General features: G+C 44.5%; 1 protein-coding gene across 2 annotated transcripts in view; it reads right to left on the bottom strand.

Moving 5' to 3' along the window:
* Window positions 1-1,275: 1,275 nt before the first annotated feature.
* LOC110520771 (protein FAM171A1) overlaps window positions 1,276-24,406 on the bottom strand; it is a 46,021-nt gene continuing 22,890 nt past the window's right edge. For both annotated transcript variants that reach the window (XM_036967159.1, XM_036967158.1), the window contains 7 exons: window positions 17,733-17,891; window positions 14,583-14,759; window positions 6,682-6,798; window positions 5,935-6,049; window positions 5,415-5,526; window positions 3,143-5,111; window positions 1,276-3,106 (listed from right to left, as the gene is read on the bottom strand). In XM_036967159.1, coding sequence (XP_036823054.1) covers window positions 3,537-5,111; window positions 5,415-5,526; window positions 5,935-6,049; window positions 6,682-6,798; window positions 14,583-14,759; window positions 17,733-17,891 — 2,255 coding nt within the window. In that variant the 3' untranslated portion in view covers window positions 1,276-3,106; window positions 3,143-3,536. The remainder of the gene's footprint in view (window positions 3,107-3,142; window positions 5,112-5,414; window positions 5,527-5,934; window positions 6,050-6,681; window positions 6,799-14,582; window positions 14,760-17,732; window positions 17,892-24,406) is intronic.

Raw genomic sequence — 24,406 nt, 5'->3', positions numbered from 1 at the left:
GCGATGTGTCTGTTACTTGAACTCTGTGAAGCATTTATTTGGGCTGCAATCTGAGGTGCAGTTAACTCTTAAGGAACTTATCCTCTGCAGCAGAGGTAACTCTGGGTCTTCCTTTCCTGTGGCAGTCCTTATAAGAGCTAGTTTCATCATAGCACTTGATGGTTTTTACAACTGAAATGTTCCAGAGTGACTGACCTTCATGTCTTAAAATAATGGACAGTTGTTTCTCTCTGCTTATTTAATCTTTTCTTGCCATAATATGGACTTGGTCTTTTACCAAATAGGACTATCTTCTGTATACCACCCCTACCGTTTAACAAGGCACACATGTTAATGGAAATGCATTCCAGGTGACTACCTCACGAAGCTGGTTGAGAGAATGCCAAGAATGCCAAGAGTGTGCAAAGCTGTCAATCAAATATAACATTTTTTATTTGTTTACATTTTTTTGGGTTACTACATGATTCCATGTGTTTTGACATCTTCACTATTATTCTACAATGTAGAAAATAGTAAAAATAAAGAAAAACCCTTGAATGAGTAGGTGTGTCCAAACTTTTGACTAACTTTTGATCAAACGTTTCCATCATATATATTTTTTAAATAACATCAACATTGCCACACTATGGAACGCGTCTGTCAGCTACTGAAATGAGGGGGAAACGGTTGAGCTATGGCCATTATTTTTATTTGACCTTTATTTAACCAGGCAAGTCAGTTAAGAACACATTCTTATTTTCAATGGAACAGTGGGTTAACTGCCTGTTCAGGGGCAGAATGACAGATTTGTACCTTGTCAGCTCGGGGGTTTGAACTAGTCCAACGCTCTAACCACTAGGCTACCCTGCCGCCCGATGGAGGGTTGATATGCTCCTCCGTTAGTAACTGCCAACGGGTAAAGCCTAGAGGGGGGAGTCAGGTTCTCCCACTCAGCAAGATGTTGATTGATTTCCTGTCTATATACAGGTCCGTCAAAAGGAGCATGACATCTGACAAGCCTAATGGAAACGAATAGGTCAACCATAAGGGAATGAAAAGCTTTACCATAATTCAGTGTGGTTCAGTAATGTAGAACATGTAGCCATGACTACTGCTTTAGTTATCAGATACATTAACGTGAACCATGCATCTGGATACAGTCTAACCCTGAAGCTTGCACACATTTGACGTTGATCTACAGAGCATGACTCAATGATGTTCTACTTACTCTACTACACCCAAACTTGCTCTATAGTCTCTAGACTAGTGCTAAACAATACACAGAAGATGCAGAAGTCCAGTTTGTCTCTTTATTCAGAACAATAAGCGTAAATTATAATACAGGCAAACGGTTAAGACATTCAGAATGGATGGAACAGTAACATACAGTACTCTCCCAGAGTGGTTACTATGGTGATGGAGTACAGCGCGAGAGAGAGAGAGAGAGAGAGAGAGAGGGGATGAAGGGTCATTCACAACACTAGCTCACATGTCAACATGTAGAGGAGAGAACTATATACACTGTAATGCCTCAGATGTCATATGCTGTCATACACACACACACACACACAGTATATTGTCTGCACGCACAGATATGAACACTCAGGCACATGCTTGTGCAGAAAGACATGACTACAGACAAAGACGGGCCCACACACTGGCACACAGAGGCAGATGCAAAAGTCAATAAACAATCTAGCTATGGCCACACAGCATCCTCCCTTTGTGACTGAGGAGAGGAGAGAGGGGGATGCTGTATGCTGTCTGCCAGGGACAGAGGGAGGAGAGGAGAGAGGGGGTTGCTGCATGCTGTCTGCCAGGGACAAAGGGAGGAGAGGAGAGAGGGGGTTGCTGCATGCTGTCTGCCAGAGACAGACGGAGGAGAGGAGAGAGGGGGTTGCTGCATGCTGTCTGCCAGGGACAGACGGAGGAGAGGAGAGAGGGGGTTGCTGCATGCTGTCTGCCAGAGACAGACGGAGGAGAGGAGAGAGGGGGTTGCTGCATGCTGTCTGCCAGGGACAGAGGGAGGAGAGGAGAGAGGGGGTTGCTGCATGCTGTCTGCCAGGGACAGACGGAGGAGAGGAGAGAGGGGGTTGCTGCATGCTGTCTGCCAGGGACAAAGGAAGGAGAGGAGAGAGGGGGTTGCTGCATGCTGTCTGCCAGGGACAGAGGGAGGAGAGGAGAGAGGGGGTTTCTGCATGCTGTCTGCCAGGGACAGAGGGAGGAGAGGAGAGAGGGATGAGGTAGTGGAGGGTTAGAGCTCAACAGGGGAGAGGAGAAATACATAGCTAGCTGAACTGATGTGTACGAGTCAACTTGTTCAAAGGCACTTGGAAAACGAGGAAGTCGATTATAGTGGTTTCCAAACGTCAGGATGCGGTTTGGTTTCAGAGAAAAGGCTTGGGTGTGTGTCTGTTAAAACTCTGTACTTACAGTAAGGGAAAAAAACCGATAAAACATATCTGAGTAGAAAATAGCATAAACGTATTTGAGTAAAATAGTTTGGCAACTAAAATCACAGAGTACTTAAAATTACAAAACAAGCCATCTCAAGCAACTGTATAAAAGTGATGCATAGCCAGCCGTTCAGAGCAAAGTATGCCGAAGTCAGTGGTTCAACACACAAAACCTTCATTTAAAACTTCACTGGTAGAGTGCTGCAATATCAACAGTCACCAACAGAGGGGGCTGTATCCCATTATCTGATTCACCAGTCGTGTGGATGGGAAACTGAAGTTACACACACACTAATCTAAGGTACCCTAATGTTGGAAAATTGAAACCTAACAAAATATGTTTTAGTGTCACATACACTGGATAGATGCAGCCATAGTAGTACGGCGCCCCTGGAGCAAATCAGGGTTAAGTGCCTTGCTCAAGGGCACATCGACAGATTTTTCACCGTCTTGGCTTGGGTATTCGAACCAGCGATCTTTGCGTTACTGGCCCACCGCTCTAACTGCTAGGCTACCTGCCGCCCAAATTAAGACCTGTGGGGGGAAAACTGATCGTAGATCTGTGCAGCATTATACATTAGAGTAGCTTCCTTTCCTGCTGTATGTATATCCTGTCCTAGTTACTGATCTGAAAACACTACTACTCTTTCTACCTAGACCTGCCAGTAGACCTGCCAGTAGACCTGCCAGTAGACCTGCCAGTAGACATCCACCATATTGCTTTGGCTTTATTCCACAGCCCCTGTTTGCTGACGCAGCTCATTTACTAAAGGCATAGCAGTTGTGCATTACATGTTCTCTGGCGTTGTTAAGTTTGTTTTTAGTTCATCTGTATCACTCAGACAAAGTCTCTATGGCATGTCTAGTCAGTGGCCTGTCCATGTAGTGTGGGGCTATGATGATACACAGGAAGGATTAGACATTAGAATGTATGGAGTTCCAACTGTTCCAATCGTTTCCATTCACTGACAGTTCCATTTAGCTCCCAGTACAGATGTACTTCCTGAATGATCTGGATCTATAGCTGGCCAATCCTTCTTCATGTCACTCTGGGGTGGGGTGGTGGGAGGGGAAGTAAAGTTATAGTTCAAGGGTCAGAGGTTATTTGAGGTTAAAGACTGCCAATAGCGGGCGCTCCTCCCTCTTCTGCCAGGGGCTCTTCTTCTCCTCCTCCTCCTCCTCTCCGTGGTCATCAGGGGCAACAGACAATAGGGCCGGTTGGTCATGCTCAGTCCTGAAGACCACGCCCTCGGTCTCTGTGAGTGGGGGTGGAGAGGAGGAGGAGGGGGAGGAGAGGGGTGAAGGAGCCTCTTCCTGTATCATCCCCTCTCCTCTGTCCTCCTGCTCTACTTGTTGATGTCCCTGTGTGTTCTGCAACCCTGGACCTAAAGGGCTGTCCTGGGGGCTACACTCAGGAGTCTCCCCCTCCAGGTCATCCACATATACCAGCTGGGTGTAGGCCATGGCAGGAGGGCCACTCTTTGTCCTCCCCCTCTCTCTGTCTTTCTCTCTTTCCCTCTCTCCTACCTTCCTCTCTACCTCCCTCCCCCTCCGCCCTGCTCTGGGCTCATTCAGGTCCACCCCGGAGTCCAGACTTGCATCGTTTCCGTTGACATGTCTACCACCACTGTTGTTACCATGGCTACCTCCTCCACCTGGATTCCCCTTGGCTTGCCCAGCCCGCTGCAAGTCTATGTAAGAGTGTCTGATGGCGTTAGACCGACCGTCCAATGAGACGAACCAGGCGCGCGGGTGTGTGAGGGGCTTCCCTCCCCGCAGTTCCATCAATTTCCTCTCAGCCAATAGTGTGTCCTCGCCGTTCATTTGCATAATCCCTGACTGCCCAAGTGCTGACGGGATAGACAGGGACTCTGATAGGCTGCTCCACTCCCCTTGCCCCTCTCCTTGTCCCTGGTTGGCTGAGGCAATAGCATAATCGGCGTGTGTTTGCCCCAGGGGCTGCTGGGAGTGTGAGGCGTTGAGCTCAGCCTGGATGGTCTCCAGGTCACTCTGCTGGTCAGTCTGTAAGAACAGGGCCTGGCCACACAGCGGGTGCTCCCCCGGCAGGCGCATGTAGTGGGCTGGGATCACCAGGGTGGGCCGGATCCTCCTGGGGTAACCGTCTCCTCCACTCAGCAGGTCCACGGAGCCACAACACAGCAGCTGGCCCGGCCTGGGGAGGGAGAGGGGCAGGGAGCCCAGGTGGTCCACAGACCGGGACAGGAGGTAGTCTGGGGGTCTGCGCTCACACCCCTCCCCTCTGATAGGGGAGACAGGTGGGGAGCAGGGCGAGGTAGCCTCACGCACACTAGTCCCGCCCTCCCCAACACCACTCAATTGACTTGCTGACGCCTGCACCTGATTTGAGGAGGAAAGTCTATCTGGGAGCTGATTGATGGATGAGCAGATGGAGGTGTATGATTGGCGGTAGCCGGCATCCGTCCCGGCGGAGAGGGCTGACTTAAACGGGAACGTCTCCACAGACTGACGGTAATCTCTGCTGCGCGGCGTCAGGTTGCCTAGCGACGAGCCATGACGACTTCGGCTGTGGTTTCCTAGAGACATGCGACTGTGGTTGCCATGGGAGACCAGGTCATGGCGATCGCAGGAGGAGGGTTTGAGCATGGGCGTGGTCATGTCGGGTTCTGCTGTCGTAGAGACCAGCTCCAAATGAACCTAGAGATGTGATAAGGTTTTAGTGTCAGTTTCACAGACAGTAGCGCTATGCCATTATCTAACATGCTCTTCAAACAGAATACACAGAACACACAGGGAACAATACCATCAATACACACTAACACAAAAGTGAAAAAACTCAACAGAATATTAGCTGTGATTATAACAATAGAAAGTGCAGTGGCAGTTCCAAAGTGCAGTGGCAGTTCCAAAGTGCAGTGGCAGTTCCAAAGTGCAGTGGCAAAGGGAGAAAGCATGTTAGTATGAAGAGACCAGTGGTCCCTGGCCTGGATGTTGACTGACCTCGCTGTTAATGAGGTGGGACATGGAGGTGGACTGGTCTCTCTTACTGCCCTCCAGACCAGACGACAGAGTCAGCTTCCGCTGGGACAGACGAGGCTTCACACAACCACGCCTGGAAAGAGACAGAGACAGGGAGACAGGGAGATAGTGAGGGAGAGACAGGGAGATAGTGAGGGAGAGACAGGGAGATAGTGAGGGAGAGACAGGGAGAGAGAGAGAAACGGGGAGATAGTGAGGGAGAGACAGGGAGAGAGAGAGAAACGGGGAGATAGTGAGGGAGAGACGGGGAGATAGTGAGGGAGAGACGGGGAGATAGTGAGGGAGAGACAGGGAGAGAGAGAGACGGGGAGATAGTGAGGGAGAGACAGGGAGATAGTGAGGGAGAGACAGGGAGATAGTGAGGGAGAGACAGGGAGATAGGGAGGAAAGAGAAGACAGTCCTGTTGAAACTCAAGACTGCTTCACTCACGCACAAGACACTTATGACAGTCAGCAGGGAAGTCCATTGATCCAGACAGACCTGCAGTAGTACAGTAGTAGACAGAGCAGGCAGAGGAGGATGACAGCCATGCCTCCCAGTATGGCCAATAGGAAGACTGTGTGGTACGTACTGATGTCCTTTGCCACCACTGGACCTGCAGAAAGACACATTCTTAAAAAAAAACATTTTTTTTAAAGGTTCACAGAGGAAGTTTTACCTGTTTTAAATGTGTGTGTTGGTACCTGTGTCTAGTGGGGACGTGGTGTGTGTTGGTACCTGTGTCTAGTGGGGACATGGTGTGTGTTGGTACCTGTGTCTAGTGGGGACATGGTGTGTGTTGGTACCTGTGTCTAGTGGGGACGTGGTGTGTGTTGGTACCTGTGTCTAGTGGGGACGTGGTGTGTGTTGGTACCTGTGTCTAGTGGGGACGTGGTGTGTGTTGGTACCTGTGTCTAGTGGGGACATGGTGTGTGTTGGTACCTGTGTCTAGTGGGGACATGGTGTGTGTTGGTACCTGTGTCTAGTGGGGACATGGTGTGTGTTGGTACCTGTGTCTAGTGGGGACGTGGTGTGTGTTGGTACCTGTGTCTAGTGGGGACGTGGTGTGTGTTGGTACCTGTTTCTAGTGGGGACGTGGTGTGTGTTGGTACCTGTGTCTAGTGGGGACATGGTTTGTGTTGGTACCTGTGTCTAGTGGGGACGTGGTGTGTGTTGGTACCTGTGTCTAGTGGGGACATGGTGTGTGTTGGTACCTGTGTCTAGTGGGGACGTGGTGTGTGTTGGTACCTGTGTCTAGTGGGGACATGGCAGCCACCCAGTATCCCAGCTGAGGGGCGATGTAGGTTAGGCTGAGCTGGTCTCCCTCCCTCTGGACATAGCCCAGACTGCTCTTCAACCAGGCCCCTACAAACAAACACAGAGAGAGTTAGAGATATACTCTTCAACCACAGTAAATCAGTGTAAAGCTTTTGGCCTAGTCACTGTGCTGCTGCAGTTCTCCAGCCAACCACTGGGAGGCAGCAGACTCACAGTGACACAGTCATAACTCACACTGGCCAGGAGCCATATGAGCTAGAATCATCATAACATAGCCAGACACAGTCATTGTGTAAGATGATGTAACACGGCCTGGACAACGATCTAATGTCCGTTTTTATTTGTCACCATTGGTATGATAAGGATTTGTGGTATGTAGGCTGATCCAAGATCTGTGTATGAGAGGGGCTATGACAGTGCAGTAGTGGTCTCTGCAAGGGATTCTCTGTCTATTATAGATGATCTGATGCAACCCAATTAGAAGGGAAGAACTAATGTACAGGGAGGGGGAGAGAGAAACAAGAGAAGGAGAGAAATGCCTGTGACTCAGCATCTTTATGAAGCGCTTCGCCTCCCTCACACACACAGTCGTCATCGATCCCCATGGACCAAGCACAGCTAAGCACAGAAACAGCCCAACCCAGCACAGCCCTGTCCTCTTGAGGAGTCAACTCTCACTGGATGACCTTTTACATCAGTGTATTGTATCCTCTGGCCGTAAGGCATCACACACACACATATGTACACACACACAAACACACGCAAGCATGCACACAGAGTCAATACTGGTCACCTTTACATTAGTACAAGTCCTTTGTGAGAATTTGTAGGAACGTCACCATGAACTCTGTTCAGATTTGAACTGGATGGTATTGGCATCATTAACTCCTCTCTGTAATGTATGGACATCATTAACTCCTCTCTGTAATGTATTGACATCATTAACTCCTCTCTGTAATGTATTGGCATCATTAACTCCTCTCTGTAATGTATGGACATCATTAACTCCTCTCTGTAATGTATTGGCATCATTAACTCCTCTCTGTAATGTATTGGCATCATTAACTCCTCTCTGTAATGTATGGACATCATTAACTCCTCTCTGTAATGTATGGACATCATTAACTCCTCTCTGTAATGTATTGGCATCATTAACTCCTCTCTGTAATGTATTGGCATCATTAACTCCTCTCTGTAATGTATGGACATCATTAACTCCTCTCTGTAATGTATTGACATCATTAACTCCTCTCTGTAATGTATTGACATCATTAACTCCTCTCTGTAATGTATTGACATCATTAACTCCTCTCTGTAATGTATTGACATCATTAACTCCTCTCTGTAATGTATGGACATCATTAACTCCTCTCTGTAATGTATTGGCATCATTAACTCCTCTCTGTAATGTATTGGCATCATTAACTCCTCTCTGTAATGTATGGACATCATTAACTCCTCTCTGTAATGTATTGACATCATTAACTCCTCTCTGTAATGTATTGACATCATTAACTCCTCTCTGTAATGTATTGGCATCATTAACTCCTCTCTGTAATGTATTGGCATCATTAACTCCTCTCTGTAATGTATGGACATCATTAACTCCTCTCTGTAATGTATTGACATCATTAACTCCTCTCTGTAATGTATTGGCATCATTAACTCCTCTCTGTAATGTATGGACATCATTAACTCCTCTCTGTAATGTATTGGCATCATTAACTCCTCTCTGTAATGTATTGGCATCATTAACTCCTCTCTGTAATGTATGGACATCATTAACTCCTCTCTGTAATGTATTGGCATCATTAACTCCTCTCTGTAATGTATTGGCATCATTAACTCCTCTCTGTAATGTATGGACATCATTAACTCCTCTCTGTAATGTATTGACATCATTAACTCCTCTCTGTAATGTATTGACATCATTAACTCCTCTCTGTAATGTATTGACATCATTAACTCCTCTCTGTAATGTATTGACATCATTAACTCCTCTCTGTAATGTATTGACATCATTAACTCCTCTCTGTAATGTATTGACATCATTAACTCCTCTCTGTAATGTATGGACATCATTAACTCTTCTCTGTAATGTATGGACATCATTAACTCCTCTCTGTAATGTATTGAGTCTGGATGGTAATTACATCATTAACTCCTCTCTGTAATGTATTGGCATCATTAACTCCTCTCTGTAATGTATGGACATCATTAACTCCTCTCTGTAATGTATGGACATCATTAACTCCTCTCTGTAATGTATTGAGTCTGGATGGTAATTACATCATTAACTCCTCTCTGTAATGTATTGGCATCATTAACTCCTCTCTGTAATGTATGGACATCATTAACTCCTCTCTGTAATGTATTGACATCATTAACTCCTCTCTGTAATGTATTGGCATCATTAACTCCTCTCTGTAATGTATTGGCATCATTAACTCCTCTCTGTAATGTATTGGCATCATTAACTCCTCTCTGTAATGTATTGACATCATTAACTCCTCTCTGTAATGTATTGACATCATTAACTCCTCTCTGTAATGTATCGACATCATTAACTCCTCTCTGTAATGTATTGACATCATTAACTCCTATCTGTAATGTATTGGCATCATTAACTCCTCTCTGTAATGTATTGACATCATTAACTCCTCTCTGTAATGTATTGACATCCTTAACTCCTCTCTGTAATGTATTGACATCATTAACTCCTCTCTGTAATGTATTGAGTCTGGATGGTAATTACATCATTAACTCCTCTCTGTAATGTATTGGCATCCTTAACTCCTCTCTGTAATGTATTGACATCATTAACTCCTCTCTGTAATGTAGTGACATCATTAACTCCTCTCTGTAATGTATTGGCATCATTAACTCCTCTCTGTAATGTATTGACATCATTAACTCCTCTCTGTAATGTATTGACATCATTAACTCCTCTCTGTAATGTATTGACATCATTAACTCCTCTCTGTAATGTAGTGACATCATTAACTCCTCTCTGTAATGTATTGGCATCATTAACTCCTCTCTGTAATGTATTGACATCATTAACTCCTCTCTGTAATGTATTGACATCATTAACTCCTCTCTGTAATGTATTGACATCATTAACTCCTCTCTGTAATGTATTGACATCATTAACTCCTCTCTGTAATGTATTGACATCATTAACTCCTCTCTGTAATGTATTGGCATCATTAACTCCTCTCTGTAATGTATTGACATCATTAACTCCTCTCTGTAATGTATGGACATCATTAACTCCTCTCTGTAATGTATGGACATCATTAACTCCTCTCTGTAATGTATTGACATCCTTAACTCCTCTCTGTAATGTAGTGACATCATTAACTCCTCTCTGTAATGTATTGACATCATTAACTCCTCTCTGTAATGTATTGACATCATTAACTCCTCTCTGTAATGTAGTGACATCATTAACTCCTCTCTGTAATGTATTGACATCATTAACTCCTCTCTGTAATGTATTGACATCATTAACTCCTCTCTGTAATGTATTGACATCATTAACTCCTCTCTGTAATGTATGGACATCATTAACTCCTCTCTGTAATGTATTGACATCATTAACTCCTCTCTGTAATGTATGGACATCATTAACTCCTCTCTGTAATGTATTGAGTCTGGGTGGTAATTACATCATTAACTCCTCTCTGTAATGTATTGACATCATTAACTCCTCTCTGTAATGTATTGACATCATTAACTCCTCTCTGTAATGTATTGACATCATTAACTCCTCTCTGTAATGTATTGAGTCTGGATGGTAATTACATCATTAACTCCTCTCTGTAATGTATTGACATCATTAACTCCTCTCTGTAATGTATTGACATCATTAACTCCTCTCTGTAATGTATTGGCATCATTAACTCCTCTCTGTAATGTATTGGCATCATTAACTCCTCTCTGTAATGTATTGACATCATTAACTCCTCTCTGTAATGTATTGACATCATTAACTCCTCTCTGTAATGTATTGGCATCATTAACTCCTCTCTGTAATGTATTGACATCATTAACTCCTCTCTGTAATGTATTGACATCCTTAACTCCTCTCTGTAATGTATTGACATCATTAACTCCTCTCTGTAATGTATTGGCATCATTAACTCCTCTCTGTAATGTATTGGCATCATTAACTCCTCTCTGTAATGTATGGACATCATTAACTCCTCTCTGTAATGTATTGACATCATTAACTCCTCTCTGTAATGTATTGGCATCATTAACTCCTCTCTGTAATGTATGGACATCATTAACTCCTCTCTGTAATGTATTGGCATCATTAACTCCTCTCTGTAATGTATGGACATCATTAACTCCTCTCTGTAATGTATGGACATCATTAACTCCTCTCTGTAATGTATTGACATCCTTAACTCCTCTCTGTAATGTAGTGACATCATTAACTCCTCTCTGTAATGTATTGACATCATTAACTCCTCTCTGTAATGTATTGACATCATTAACTCCTCTCTGTAATGTAGTGACATCATTAACTCCTCTCTGTAATGTATTGACATCATTAACTCCTCTCTGTAATGTATTGACATCATTAACTCCTCTCTGTAATGTATTGACATCATTAACTCCTCTCTGTAATGTATGGACATCATTAACTCCTCTCTGTAATGTATTGACATCATTAACTCCTCTCTGTAATGTATGGACATCATTAACTCCTCTCTGTAATGTATTGAGTCTGGGTGGTAATTACATCATTAACTCCTCTCTGTAATGTATTGACATCATTAACTCCTCTCTGTAATGTATTGACATCATTAACTCCTCTCTGTAATGTATTGACATCATTAACTCCTCTCTGTAATGTATTGAGTCTGGATGGTAATTACATCATTAACTCCTCTCTGTAATGTATTGACATCATTAACTCCTCTCTGTAATGTATTGACATCATTAACTCCTCTCTGTAATGTATTGGCATCATTAACTCCTCTCTGTAATGTATTGGCATCATTAACTCCTCTCTGTAATGTATTGACATCATTAACTCCTCTCTGTAATGTATTGACATCATTAACTCCTCTCTGTAATGTATTGGCATCATTAACTCCTCTCTGTAATGTATTGACATCATTAACTCCTCTCTGTAATGTATTGACATCCTTAACTCCTCTCTGTAATGTATTGACATCATTAACTCCTCTCTGTAATGTATTGGCATCATTAACTCCTCTCTGTAATGTATTGACATCATTAACTCATCTCTGTAATGTATTGACATCATTAACTCCTCTCTGTAATGTATTGACATCATTAACTCCTCTCTGTAATGTATTGGCATCATTAACTCCTCTCTGTAATGTATTGACATCATTAACTCCTCTCTGTAATGTATTGACATCCTTAACTCCTCTCTGTAATGTATTGGCATCCTTAACTCCTCTCTGTAATGTATGGACATCATTAACTCCTCTCTGTAATGTATTGACATCATTAACTCCTCTCTGTAATGTATTGAGTCTGGATGGTAATTACATCATTAACTCCTCTCTGTAATGTATTGACATCATTAACTCCTCTCTGTAATGTATTGACATCATTAACTCCTCTCTGTAATGTATGGACATCATTAACTCCTCTCTGTAATGTATTGACATCATTAACTCCTCTCTGTAATGTATTGACATCATTAACTCCTCTCTGTAATGTATTGAGTCTGGATGGTAATTACATCATTAACTCCTCTCTAATGTATTGGCATCATTAACTCCTCTCTGTAATGTATTGAGTCTGGATGGTAATTACATCATTAACTCCTCTCTGTAATGTATTGACATCATTAACTCCTCTCTGTAATGTATTGGCATCATTAACTCCTCTCTGTAATGTATGGACATCATTAACTCCTCTCTGTAATGTATTGACATCATTAACTCCTCTCTGTAATGTATTGAGTCTGGATGGTAATTACATCATTAACTCCTCTCTGTAATGTATTGACATCATTAACTCCTCTCTGTAATGTATTGACATCATTAACTCCTCTCTGTAATGTATGGACATCATTAACTCCTCTCTGTAATGTATGGACATCATTAACTCCTCTCTGTAATGTATTGAGTCTGGATGGTAGTTACATCATTAACTGGATGGTATTTACATCATAAACACACAGAGGTAAACCAGCTCCTTTCTAACAGTATGTGACATCATTCAGCTCAGTACTCCACAACATCACAGAACAAAATACATGCTGTCAGTTAAACTAGCAGAACAGGTTTAACCAAGTCTGTGTGTGTCTTTTGCTCAAGCATCTGTGTGTGAGAGTTTGTGTGGGTCTGTATGCTCAAGCATCTGTGTGTCTGTGTGAGAGTTGGTGTGTGTGTGCTCAAGCATCTGTGTGCTCAAGCGTCTGTGTGTGAGAGTTTGTGTGTGTCTGTGTGCTCAATATTCTGTGTGTGTGTGCGCGAGTTGCTGTGTGTGTGCTCAAGCATCTGTTTGTCTGTGTGAGAGTTGGTGTGTGTGTGTGTGTGTGAGCGAAAGAGTTGGTGTGTGTGTGTGTGTGTGTGGGTGTGTGAGAGAGTTGGTGTGTGTATGCATCTGTGAGAGTTGGTGTGTGTGTGTATGAGAGTTGGTGTGTGTATGTGAGAGTTGGTGTGTGTGTGTGAGAGTTGGTGTGTGTATGCGTCTGTGAGAGTTGGTGTGTGTGTGTGAGAGTTGGTGTGTGTGTGTGAGAGTTGGTGTGTGTGTGTGAGAGTTGGTGTGTGTGTGTGTGTGTGAGAGTTGGTGTGTGTTATCCCCTCTCCATGTGCAAGCCTAGACAACAACACAGTCCCTCCTAACATTGGCTTCTTTGTGTGGAGAAAGAATGATCAGGCAGAAATATTTCTGGAGAAATCTCAAACACACTCGCTCGCATACGCACACACACACACACACAAACTGGTCACTGGAGAAACTCAATTAAAGCCCCAGGTCTGTTAGGTTTGTTATTTGGGGGTTGCTAGGGAAACAGTGGACTGAAACACAGAGGACCAAAGGTGTCTGTTTCTGGGAAATATTAATCCCATACAGTGTGCGTGTATTGACACAAGGCTACATACCCTCTGACTATAAGGCATCCTGGGAACAGTGGCTTTCAATGTCAATCATGTAAAGGGTCACCCAGTGAGAGAGTTGACTCCTCAGGAGAACATGGCTGTGTTGGGCTCGGTACAGTACAGTGTGTGATTGTTTACACCTATCTGTATATCTGTGTGTGTGTGTGTGTGTGTGTGTGTGTGTGTGTGTGTGTGTGTGTACCTCAGCTTGACTGGTTCAAGCACTACTCTGGCTACCCTCCTAAATCACTCCACTGCTGTCTGAGTCAATGATCTACGGCTGACTACACCTCTACTGATCTGGGGAGGGAGGGATTTCCAAACAGGTTAGGCTACATTTCCTAACCAATCTTGTGATGTGGATGTAATCAGGAACAAGAAGTATTGTGTTTTAATACGGTGCGTTACGTCCAATAATATGTCAGATAATCTTTTATAAAGTTCTCAATTATTCCATTCATAACTCTGCCACACTGTAATCTCCCGTCTCACTGTACAGTGTGTGTGTGTGTGTGTGTGTGTGTGTGTGTTGCACTCTGGTACGGTTTTTCCTCCCAGTTCCTTTAAAAAAAGTATGTAGTGATGCATTTCCCAGCCTGACTGAGATACACACATCCCATCAACTTTCAGGAAACATAGATCCCACTGATGAAGGATGCAGAAGGGTAGACACACACAACATGTACCTTACCCTACTGATTAGAGGTTCCGAGGGGAGGAATTCTGCTCCCTGCTCAGAAAAACTGAAAAGCTGTGTGTTTGTGTACTCACCTAGACTGGGGTCAAACCTCCAGGCTGGGATGTGTTGGTTCTCCTTCAGGCCGCAATTGGCCGGTAGAGAGATGGAGATGCTGATTGGGCAGTTCACCTGGAGCTCCACCCCCTCACTGGCAAATAGGTGGACAGAGATGGCCGCCACTGGAGTCAGCTCAAACCTACGCTCACTTCCTGTTAGAGGAGAAGAGGAGAGCCAAAAGAGAGGTGTAGTGAGAGGGAGTGCGAGAGGAGAGAGGAGAGGTGTAATGAGAGGGAGTGAGAGGGAGAGGTGTAATGAGAGGGAGAGGTGTAGTGAGAGGGAGAGAGAGAGGAGAGGTGTAGTGAGAGGGAGAGAGAGAGGAGAGGTGTAGTGAGAGGGAGGGAGAGAGGAGAGGTGTAGTGAGAGGGAGGGAGAGAGGAGAGGTGTAGTGAGAGGGAGGGAGAGAGGGAGAGAGGAGAGGGAGGAGAGGGAGGAGAGGGAGAGGGAGGGAGAGAGGAGAGGGAGGGAGAGAGGAGAGGGAGGGAGGGAGGGAGGGAGGAGAGGGAGAGGGAGGGAGAGAGGAGAGGGAGGGAGGGAGGGAGGGAGGGAGGGAGGGAGGGAGGGAGGGAGGGAGGGAGGGAGGGAGGGAGGGAGGGAGGGAGGGAGGGAGGGAGGGAGGGAGGGAGGGAGGGAGGGAGGGAGGGAGGGAGGGAGGGAGGGAGGGAGGGAGGAGGGAGGGAGAGAGAGAGGAGAGGTGCAGTGAGAGGGAGGGAGAGAGAGAGGAGAGGTGCAGTGAGAGGGAGGGAGAGAGAGGAGAGGTGTAGTGAGAGAGAGGGAGAAAGAGGAGAGGTGTGTGTAGTGAGAGAGAGGAGAGGTGTAGTGAGAGAGAGAGAGAGGAGAGGTGTAGTGAGAGAGGGAGAGAGGTACAGTGAGAGAGAGGAGAGGTGCAGTGAGAGGGAGAGAGAGGAGAGGTGCAGTGAGAGGGAGAGAGAGAGGAGAGGTGCAGTGAGAGGGAGAGAGAGAGAGAGGAGAGGTGTATGTAGTGAGAGGGAGAGAGAGGAGAGGTGTAGTGAGAGAGAGAGGAGAGGTGTAGTGAGAGAGAGAGGAGAGGTAGTGAGAGAGAGAGGAGAGGTAGTGAGAGAGAGAGGAGAGGTGTATGTAGTGAGAGGGAGAGAGAGAGGAGAGGTGTATGTAGTGAGAGGGCAAGAGAGGAGAGGTGTAGTGAGAGAGAGGAGAGGTGTAGTGAGAGAGAGAGGAGAGGTGTAGTGAGAGAGAGAGGAGAGGTAGTGAGAGAGAGAGGAGAGGTAGTGAGAGAGAGAGGAGAGGTAGTGAGAGAGAGAGGAGAGGTAGTGAGAGAGAGAGGAGAGGTAGTGAGAGGGAGGGAGAGAGGAGAGGTGTAGTGAGAGGGAGAGAGAGAGGTGTAGTGAGAGGGAGAGAGAGAGAGGAGAGGTGTAGTGAGAGGGAGAGAGAGAGGAGAGGTGCAGTGAGAGGGAGAGAGAGAGAGGAGAGGTGTATGTAGTGAGAGGGAGAGAGAGGAGAGGTGTAGTGAGAGAGAGGAGAGGTGTAGTGAGAGAGAGAGGAGAGGTAGTGAGAGAGAGGAGAGGTAGTGAGAGAGAGGAGAGGTAGTGAGAGAGAGGAGAGGTAGTGAGGGAGAGAGGAGAGGGAGGGAGAGAGGAGGGAGGGAGAGAGAGAGGAGAGGTGCAGTGAGAGGGAGGGAGAGAGAGGAGAGGTGTAGTGAGAGAGAGGGAGAGAGAGGAGAGGTGTATGTAGTGAGAGAGAGAGAGGAGAGAGGTGTAGTGAGAGAGGGAGAGAGGTACAGTGAGAGAGAGGGAGAGAGAGGAGAGGTGCAGTGAGAGGGAGAGAGAGGAGAGGTGCAGTGAGAGGGAGAGAGAGAGAGAGGAGATGTGTATGTAGTGAGAGGGAGAGAGAGGAGAGGTGTAGTGAGAGAGGAGAGGTGTAGTGAGAGAGAGAGGAGAGGTGTAGTGAGAGAGAGAGGTAGTGAGAGAGAGAGGAGAGGTAGTGAGAGAGAGAGAGGAGAGGTAGTGAGAGAGAGAGGAGAGGTAGTGAGAGAGAGAGGAGAGGTGTATGTAGTGAGAGGGAGAGAGAGGAGAGGTGTATGTAGTGAGGGCGAGAGAGGAGAGGTGTAGTGAGAGAGAGGAGAGGTGTAGTGAGAGAGAGAGGAGAGGTAGTGAGAGAGAGAGGAGAGGTAGTGAGAGAGAGAGGAGAGGTAGTGAGAGGGAGGGAGAGTTGTAGTGAGAGGGAGAGAGAGGAGAGGTGTATGTAGTGAGAGGGAGAGAGAGAGGAGAGGTGTATGTAGTGAGAGGGAGAGAGAGGAGAGGTGTATGTAGTGAGAGGGAGAGAGAGAGGAGAGGTGTATGTAGTGAGAGGGAGAGAGAGAGGAGAGGTGTATGTAGTGAGAGGGAGAGAGAGAGGAGAGGTGTATGTAGTGAGAGGGAGAGAGAGAGGAGAGGTGTATGTAGTGAGAGGGAGAGAGAGAGGAGAGGTGTATGTAGTGAGGGAGAGAGAGGGGAGGTGTAGTGAGAGGGAGAGAGAGAGGAGCGGTGTAGTGAGAGGGAGAGAGAAAGAGGAGAGGTAGTGAGAGGGAGAGAGAGAGGAGAGGTGTAGTGAGAGGGAGAGAGAGAGGAGAGGTGTATGTAGTGAGAGGGAGAGAGAGAGGAGAGGTGTATGTAGTGAGAGGGAGAGAGAGAGGAGAGGTGTATGTAGTGAGAGGGAGAGGTGTAGTGAGAGGGAGGGAGAGAGGAGAGGTGTAGTGAGAGGAGAGGTGTAGTGTTTATTCACATCCACCCCTCACTTCCCCACACCCACTCCTCTTTCCTCCCTCCACCACATCCCACCCCTACCCTCCCACCTTCACCCCACCCTCCCCTGATCCCTCCCTTGACCCCACCTGCCCACCCACCCACCCACCCATTTCCACCCACCCACTTACCCCTCATCCATCCCTTCACCACACACTCCCCACCAGCCCCTCATGTCTTCTATCCCACCCACCCCTCATCCCCCACCCACCCTTCATCCCCCTCCTCCCTTCACCCCATCCACCCCTCATCCACATGTCAAATACTTTATTTGGTTTGTCGGATACAACGGCACCAATGGAATGGTACCAAGAGTGTATTCCACCTAAGTCTGGTCCCAGTCTGTCCCAGTCCCAGTGGAGGTACCTGTTCCGTTGCCCCCCAGGCCCTGTAGGTAGGGGAAGTGCTGGATGTGGCTGGGGTTATTGGCCACAGTCAGCAGGGCAGTGAGATTGCTGTAGGACGAGTTGGGAGGGAGGCTCAGGGCTCGACGCTGGAACTGAACCCAGGACTGACCCCTCGATCCTGGGGAGGAAAGAGGGGGGGGGGGTCAGGAACCACTCACACACTTAGATCCAGTGTTCCTTAGTGTCCATCTCCCCTGTAACCCTTGTAGCTCACCAGATGAATGTCTGTAAGATGTGTGATGAACGTCACATGGATGCTGGCCTTCTCTCCTCTCTCTCTTATCACTGTTTTTACTCCTAAATATTACATCTCAACTTTCTAATGGTTTTTCTCTTTTACTCAATCAGTTCCTTCCATCTCCCTCTGCCACCCTTCCTCTCCCTCTCCCTCTTTCTCTCTCACTGCCTCTCTCTAAGGGGTGTATTGGCATGGGAAACATGTTCACATTGCTAAAGCAAGTGGAATAGATAAACAAAAGTCAAATAAAACAATACAAAAATGAACAGTAAACATTACACTCACAAAAGTTCATTATGTGCAAATAGTTAAAGTACAAAAGGAAAAATAAATAAATATGGGTTGTATTTACAATGGTGTTTGTTCTTCACTGGTTGCCCTTTTCTTGTGGCAACAGGTCACACATTTTGCTGCTGTGATGGTACACTGTGGTAATAGATATGGGAGTATAATAGATATGATATGTATATAGATATATATAGATATGGGAGTTTATGAAAATTTGATTTGTTTTTCGAATTCCTTGTAGGTCTGTGTAATCTGAGGGAAATATGTCTCTCTAATATGGTCATGCATTTGGCAGGAGGTTAGGAAGTGCAGCTCAGTTTCCACCTCATTTTGTGGACAGTGAGCACATAGCCTGTCTTCTCTTCAGAGCCAGGTTTGCCTACAGCAGCCTCTCTCAATAGCAAGGCTATGCTCACTGAGTCTGTACATAGTCAAAGCTGTGCTTAAGTTTGGGTCGGTCACAGTGGTGAGGTATTCTGCCACTGTGTACTCTCTGTGTAGGGCCAAATAGCATTATAGTTTGCTCTGTTTTTTTGTGAAATTTTTCCAATGTGTCAAGTAATTCTCTTTTTGTTTTCTCATGATTTGGTTGTGTCTAATTGTGTTGCTGTCCTGGGGTTCTGTGGGGTCTGTTTGTGAACAGAGCCTCAGGACCAGCTTGCTTACGGGACTCTTTTCCAGGTTCATCTCTCTGTAGGTGATGGCTTTGTTATGGAAGGTTTGGGAATCGCTTCCTTTTAGGTGGTTGTAGAATTTAACGGCTCTTTTCTGGATCTTAATAATTAGCGGGTCTCGGCCTAATTCTGCTCTGCATGCATTATTTGGTGTTTTACGTTGTACACGGAGGATATTTTTACAGAATTCTGCATGCAGTCTCTAAATTTGGTGTTTGTCCCATTTTGTGAATGTTTGGATTCAATGGATTGTATAACTGATTCAAGTATTTTTAGCCAGATCCTAATTGGTATGGCTAATTGTATGTTCCTTTTGATGGCATAGAAAGCCCTTCTTGTTTCTCAGATCGTTCACAGCTTTGTGGAAGTTATCTGTGGCACTGATGTTTAGGCGGAGGTTTGTTTAGGCTGTCTACAAACAATCTATAACTGGGCTAATACACTTCAACTATGACAGACAAAATGAGGGAAAAAAATCCAGAAAATCACAATGTAGGATTTGTAATGAATTTATTTGCAAATTATGGTGGAAAATAAGTATTTGGTCACCTACAAACAAGCAAGATTTCTGACTCTCACAGACCTGTAACTTCTTTAAGAGGCTCCTCTGTCCTCCACTCGTTACCTGTATTAATGGCACCAGTTTGAACTTGTTATCAGTATAAAAAACACCTGTCCACAACCTCAACCTCAAACAGTCACACTCTAAACTCCACTATGGCCAAGACCAAAGATCTGTCAAAGGACACCAGAAACAAAATTGTAGACCTGCACCAGGCTGGGAAGACTGAATCTACAATAGGTAAGCAGCTTGGTTTGAAGAAATCAACTGTGGGAGCAATTATTAGGAAATGGAAGACATACAAGACCACTGATAATCTCCCTCGATCTGGGGCTCCACGCAAGATCTCACCCTGTGGGGTCAAAATGATCACAAGAACGGTGAGCAAAAATCCCAGAACCACACGGGGGGACCTAGTGAATGACCTGCAGAGAGCTGGGACCAAAGTAACAAAGCCTACCATCAATAACACACTACGCCGCCAGGGACTCAAATCCTGCAGTGCCAGACGTGTCCCCCTGCTTAAGCCAGTACATGTCCAGGCCTGTCTGAAGTTTGCTAGAGAGCATTTGGATGATCCAGAAGATGATTGGGAGAATGTCATATGGTCAGATGAAACCAAAATATAACTTTTTGGTAAAAACTCAACTCGTCTTGTTTGGAGGACAAAGAATGCTGAGTTGCATCCAAAGAACACCATACCTACTGTGAAGCATGGGGTGGAAATATTATGCTTTGGGGCTGTTTTTCTGCAAAGGGACCAGGATGACTGATCCGTGTAAATGAAAGAATGAATGGGGCCATGTATTGTGAGATTTTGAGTGAAAACCTCCTTCCATCAGCAAGGGTATTGAAGATGAAACGTGGCTGGGTCTTTCAGCATGACAATGATCCCAAACACACCGCCCGGGCAACGAAGGAATGGCTTTGTAAGAAGCATTTCAAGGTCCTGGAGTGGCCTAGCCAGTCTCCAGATCTCAACCCCATAGAAAATCTTTGGAGGGAGTTGAAAGTCTGTGTTGCCCAGCAACAGCCCCAAAACGTCACTGCTCTAGAGGAGATCTGCATGGAGGAATGGGCCAAAATACCAGCAACAGTGTGTGAAAACCTTGTGAAGACTTTTGACCTCTGTCATTGCCAACAAAGGGTATATAACAAAGTATTGAGATAAACTTTTGTTATTGACCAAATACTTATTTTCCACCATAATTTGCAAATAAATTCATAAAAAATCCTACAATGTGATTTTCTGGATTTTTTTTCCTAATTTTGTCTGTCATAGTTGAAGTGTAAGTATGATGAAAATTACAGGCCTCTCTCATATTTTTAAAGTGGGAGAACTTGCACAATTGGTGGCTGACTAAATACTTTTTGCCCCACTAAAAAATATGTTTAGCAGATGTTATTGCAGGTGTAGCGAAATGCTTGTGTTCCTAGCTCCAACAGTGCAGTAGTATCTAACACTTCACAATACACACAAATCTCAAAGTAAAATAATGGAACTAGCAAAGGATATGAACAAAATGTGCCCACGTGGTTACATGCAGCTCTCGCTTTGATCTCAAAACAAGCGCATCTACTCACAACCGCTCATGCTGTAAACACAGTCCAGTTCAACGTAAAATGGCACAGATCCATATATAGCAATGGTCTTTTTGCATATAGGCCTACAGCAGATCTGATTGGTTATGCTGCAGTCTGTGTAGATAACGGGCTGAGTCGTTCATGTCAATGCAATAGAATCCTACTCCGTTGGCTTCTGCCTACAACCAAATTTTGTTTCAGTATGTTGCATTGAAAGTGGCAAATATTGCCTTGATTCAATCACAATTGCCACAGTAAAGGGAAACTGTGATAGTGTTAAGGAAAACTCTAGAACAGTGGCCACCAACCTTTTCTGAGTCAAGATCCCTTTCCGAGCCAAAATGCAAGCCGAGATCTACCGCTCAAATTTTTTTTTTTTTAAATAGGCTAAACTTTTTTTCTTTGAAACATTAACCAATTAAAAACAGCCCTGTATCAATGAGGTTTGTGCAGTAGGCTACAGGCCCAATACATTATCACCACATACTGGCTTTGCTTGAATTGCCCTGCCAATGCATTGTAGTTTGGGACATAAAAAATATATATTAAAAACATGAGGCTATATGATCACACCGGTAACAGATCTGTTGTTGTATTACTTGTGAGGCACAGCTGAGTGAGCAGACATTTAAATAATTAGCTTTTTATTTTACTGGGCTGATGGTGCCTGCATCTGATGGTCAGTCTCAGCGGAGTGAGAGAGCAGCAGACTGAGGGTCAGTCTCAGCAAAGGGAGAGAGCAGCAGACTGAGGGTCAGTCTCAGCAGAGGGAGAGAGCAGCAGACTGAGGGTCAGTCTCAGCAAAGGGAGAGAGCAGCAGACTGAGGGTCAGTCTCAGCAGAGGGAGAGAGCAGCAGACTGAGGGTCAGTCTCAGCGGAGGGAGAGAGCAGCAGACTGAGGGTCAGTCTCAGCAAAGGGAGAGAGCAGCAGACTGAGGGTCAGTCTCTCAACATCCCTCCGCTCTCCCGTTCCTCCACTGAAACTGACCAAAAAGGGACACCACCTTCCAGCTGTTGGCGAAACTCAAGTCGCAGAGGGAGAGAGCATTATTTCCACCTCATGCACAAATTCATGTTGTTACTCCTATGACCAGAGAAAGTGAAATATTCCTTGATATTAAAAAAGACCCAAGCCGCTAATAATAACAAGCCTGTAGATACACTTTCCTACTCATTCATCACTGCTGCACTGCTTGTTGCAGAGCTGAGTGGAAATAGGAAGAAAATGCATTTTATGGCTTATAAAAGTGTTGAATACAAAGTGTTGAATACAAAGTGTTGAATACAAAGTGTTGAATACAAAGTGTTGAATACAAAGTGCTGAATACAAAGTGTTGAATACAAAGTGTTGCTGAATACAAAGTGTTGTTGAATACAAAGTGTTGCTGAATACAAAGTGTTGAATACAAAGTGTTGAATACAAAGTGTTGAATACAAAGTGTTGAATACAAAGTGTTGAATACAAAGTGCTGAATACAAAGTGCTGAATACAAAGTGCTGAATACAAAGTGTTGAATACAAAGTGTTGAATACAAAGTGTTGAATACAAAGTGCTGAATACAAAGTGTTGAATACAAAGTGTTGAATACAAAGTGTTGCTGAATACAAAGTGTTGAATACAAAGTGTTGAATACAAAGTGTTGAATACAAAGTGTTGAATACAAAGTGCTGAATACAAAGTGCTGAATACAAAGTGTTGAATACAAAGTGTTGAATACAAAGTGTTGAATACAAAGTGCTGAATACAAAGTGTTGCTGAATACAAAGTGTTGAATACAAAGTGTTGAATACAAAGTGCTGAATACAAAGTGTTGAATACAAAGTGTTGAATACAAAGTGTTGAATACAAAGTGCTGAATACAAAGTGTTGAATACAAAGTGTTGAATACAAAGTGTTGAATACAAAGTGTTGAATACAAAGTGTTGACAGGGCTGAGTAAGAACTTAAACATGGAGTCCCTCATAAAAACAGCAGCTCTTTGCTGTATCCGTTGACAGTTTCTCTCTAGTCATGGTTTTAAATGTTCTGATATCTGCTGTATTCGTTGACAGTTTCTCTCTAGTCATGGTTTTAAATGTTCTGATATCTGCTGTATTCGTTGACAGTCTCTCTCTAGTCATGGTTTTAAATGTTCTGATATCTGCTGTATTCGTTGACAGTCTCTCTCTAGTCATGGTTTTAAATGTTCTGATATCTGCTGTATTCGTTGACAGTCTCTCTCTAGTCATGGTTTTAAATGTTCTGATATCTGCTGTATTCGTTGACAGTTTCTCTCTAGTCATGGTTTTAAATGTTCTGATATCTGCTGTATTCGTTGACAGTTTCTCTCTAGTCATGGTTTTAAATGTTCTGATATCTGCTGTATTCGTTGACAGTTTCTCTCTAGTCATGGTTTTAAATGTTCTGATATCTGCTGTATTCGTTGACAGTCTCTCTCTAGTCATGGTTTTAAATGTTCTGATATCTGCTGTATTCGTTGACAGTTTCTCTCTAGTCATGGTTTTAAATGTTCTGATATCTGCTGTATTCGTTGACAGTCTCTCTCTAGTCATGGTTTTAAATGTTCTGATATCTGCTGTATTCGTTGACAGTTTCTCTCTAGCCATGGTTTTAAATGTTCTGATATCTGCTGTATTCGTTGACAGTTTCTCTCTAGTCATGGTTTTAAATGTTCTGATATCTGCTGTATTCGTTGACAGTTTCTCTCTAGTCATGGTTTTAAATGTTCTGATATCTGCTGTATTCGTTGACAGTTTCTCTCTAGTCATGGTTTTAAATGTTCTGATATCTGCTGTATCCGTTGACAGTTTCTCTCTAGTCATGGTTTTAAATGTTCTGATATCTGCTGTATTCGTTGACAGTCTCTCTCTAGTCATGGTTTTAAATGTTCTGATATCTGCTGTATTCGTTGACAGTCTCTCTCTAGTCATGGTTTTAAATGTTCTGATATCTGCTGTATTCGTTGACAGTTTCTCTCTAGTCATGGTTTTAAATGTTCTGATATCTGCTGTATTCGTTGACAGTCTCTCTCTAGTCATGGTTTTAAATGTTCTGATATCTGCTGTATTCGTTGACAGTCTCTCTCTAGTCATGGTTTTAAATGTTCTGATATCTGCTGTATTCGTTGACAGTTTCTCTCTAGTCATGGTTTTAAATGTTCTGATATCTGCTGTATTCGTTGACAGTTTCTCTCTAGTCATGGTTTTAAATGTTCTGATATCTGCTGTATTCGTTGACAGTTTCTCTCTAGTCATGGTTTTAAATGTTCTGATATCTGCTGTATTCG

This window comes from Oncorhynchus mykiss, chromosome 3, assembly GCF_013265735.2.
Source record: "Oncorhynchus mykiss isolate Arlee chromosome 3, USDA_OmykA_1.1, whole genome shotgun sequence".
Taxonomy (NCBI): domain Eukaryota; kingdom Metazoa; phylum Chordata; class Actinopteri; order Salmoniformes; family Salmonidae; genus Oncorhynchus; species Oncorhynchus mykiss.
This window is presented reverse-complemented; position numbering and strand designations above follow the sequence as displayed.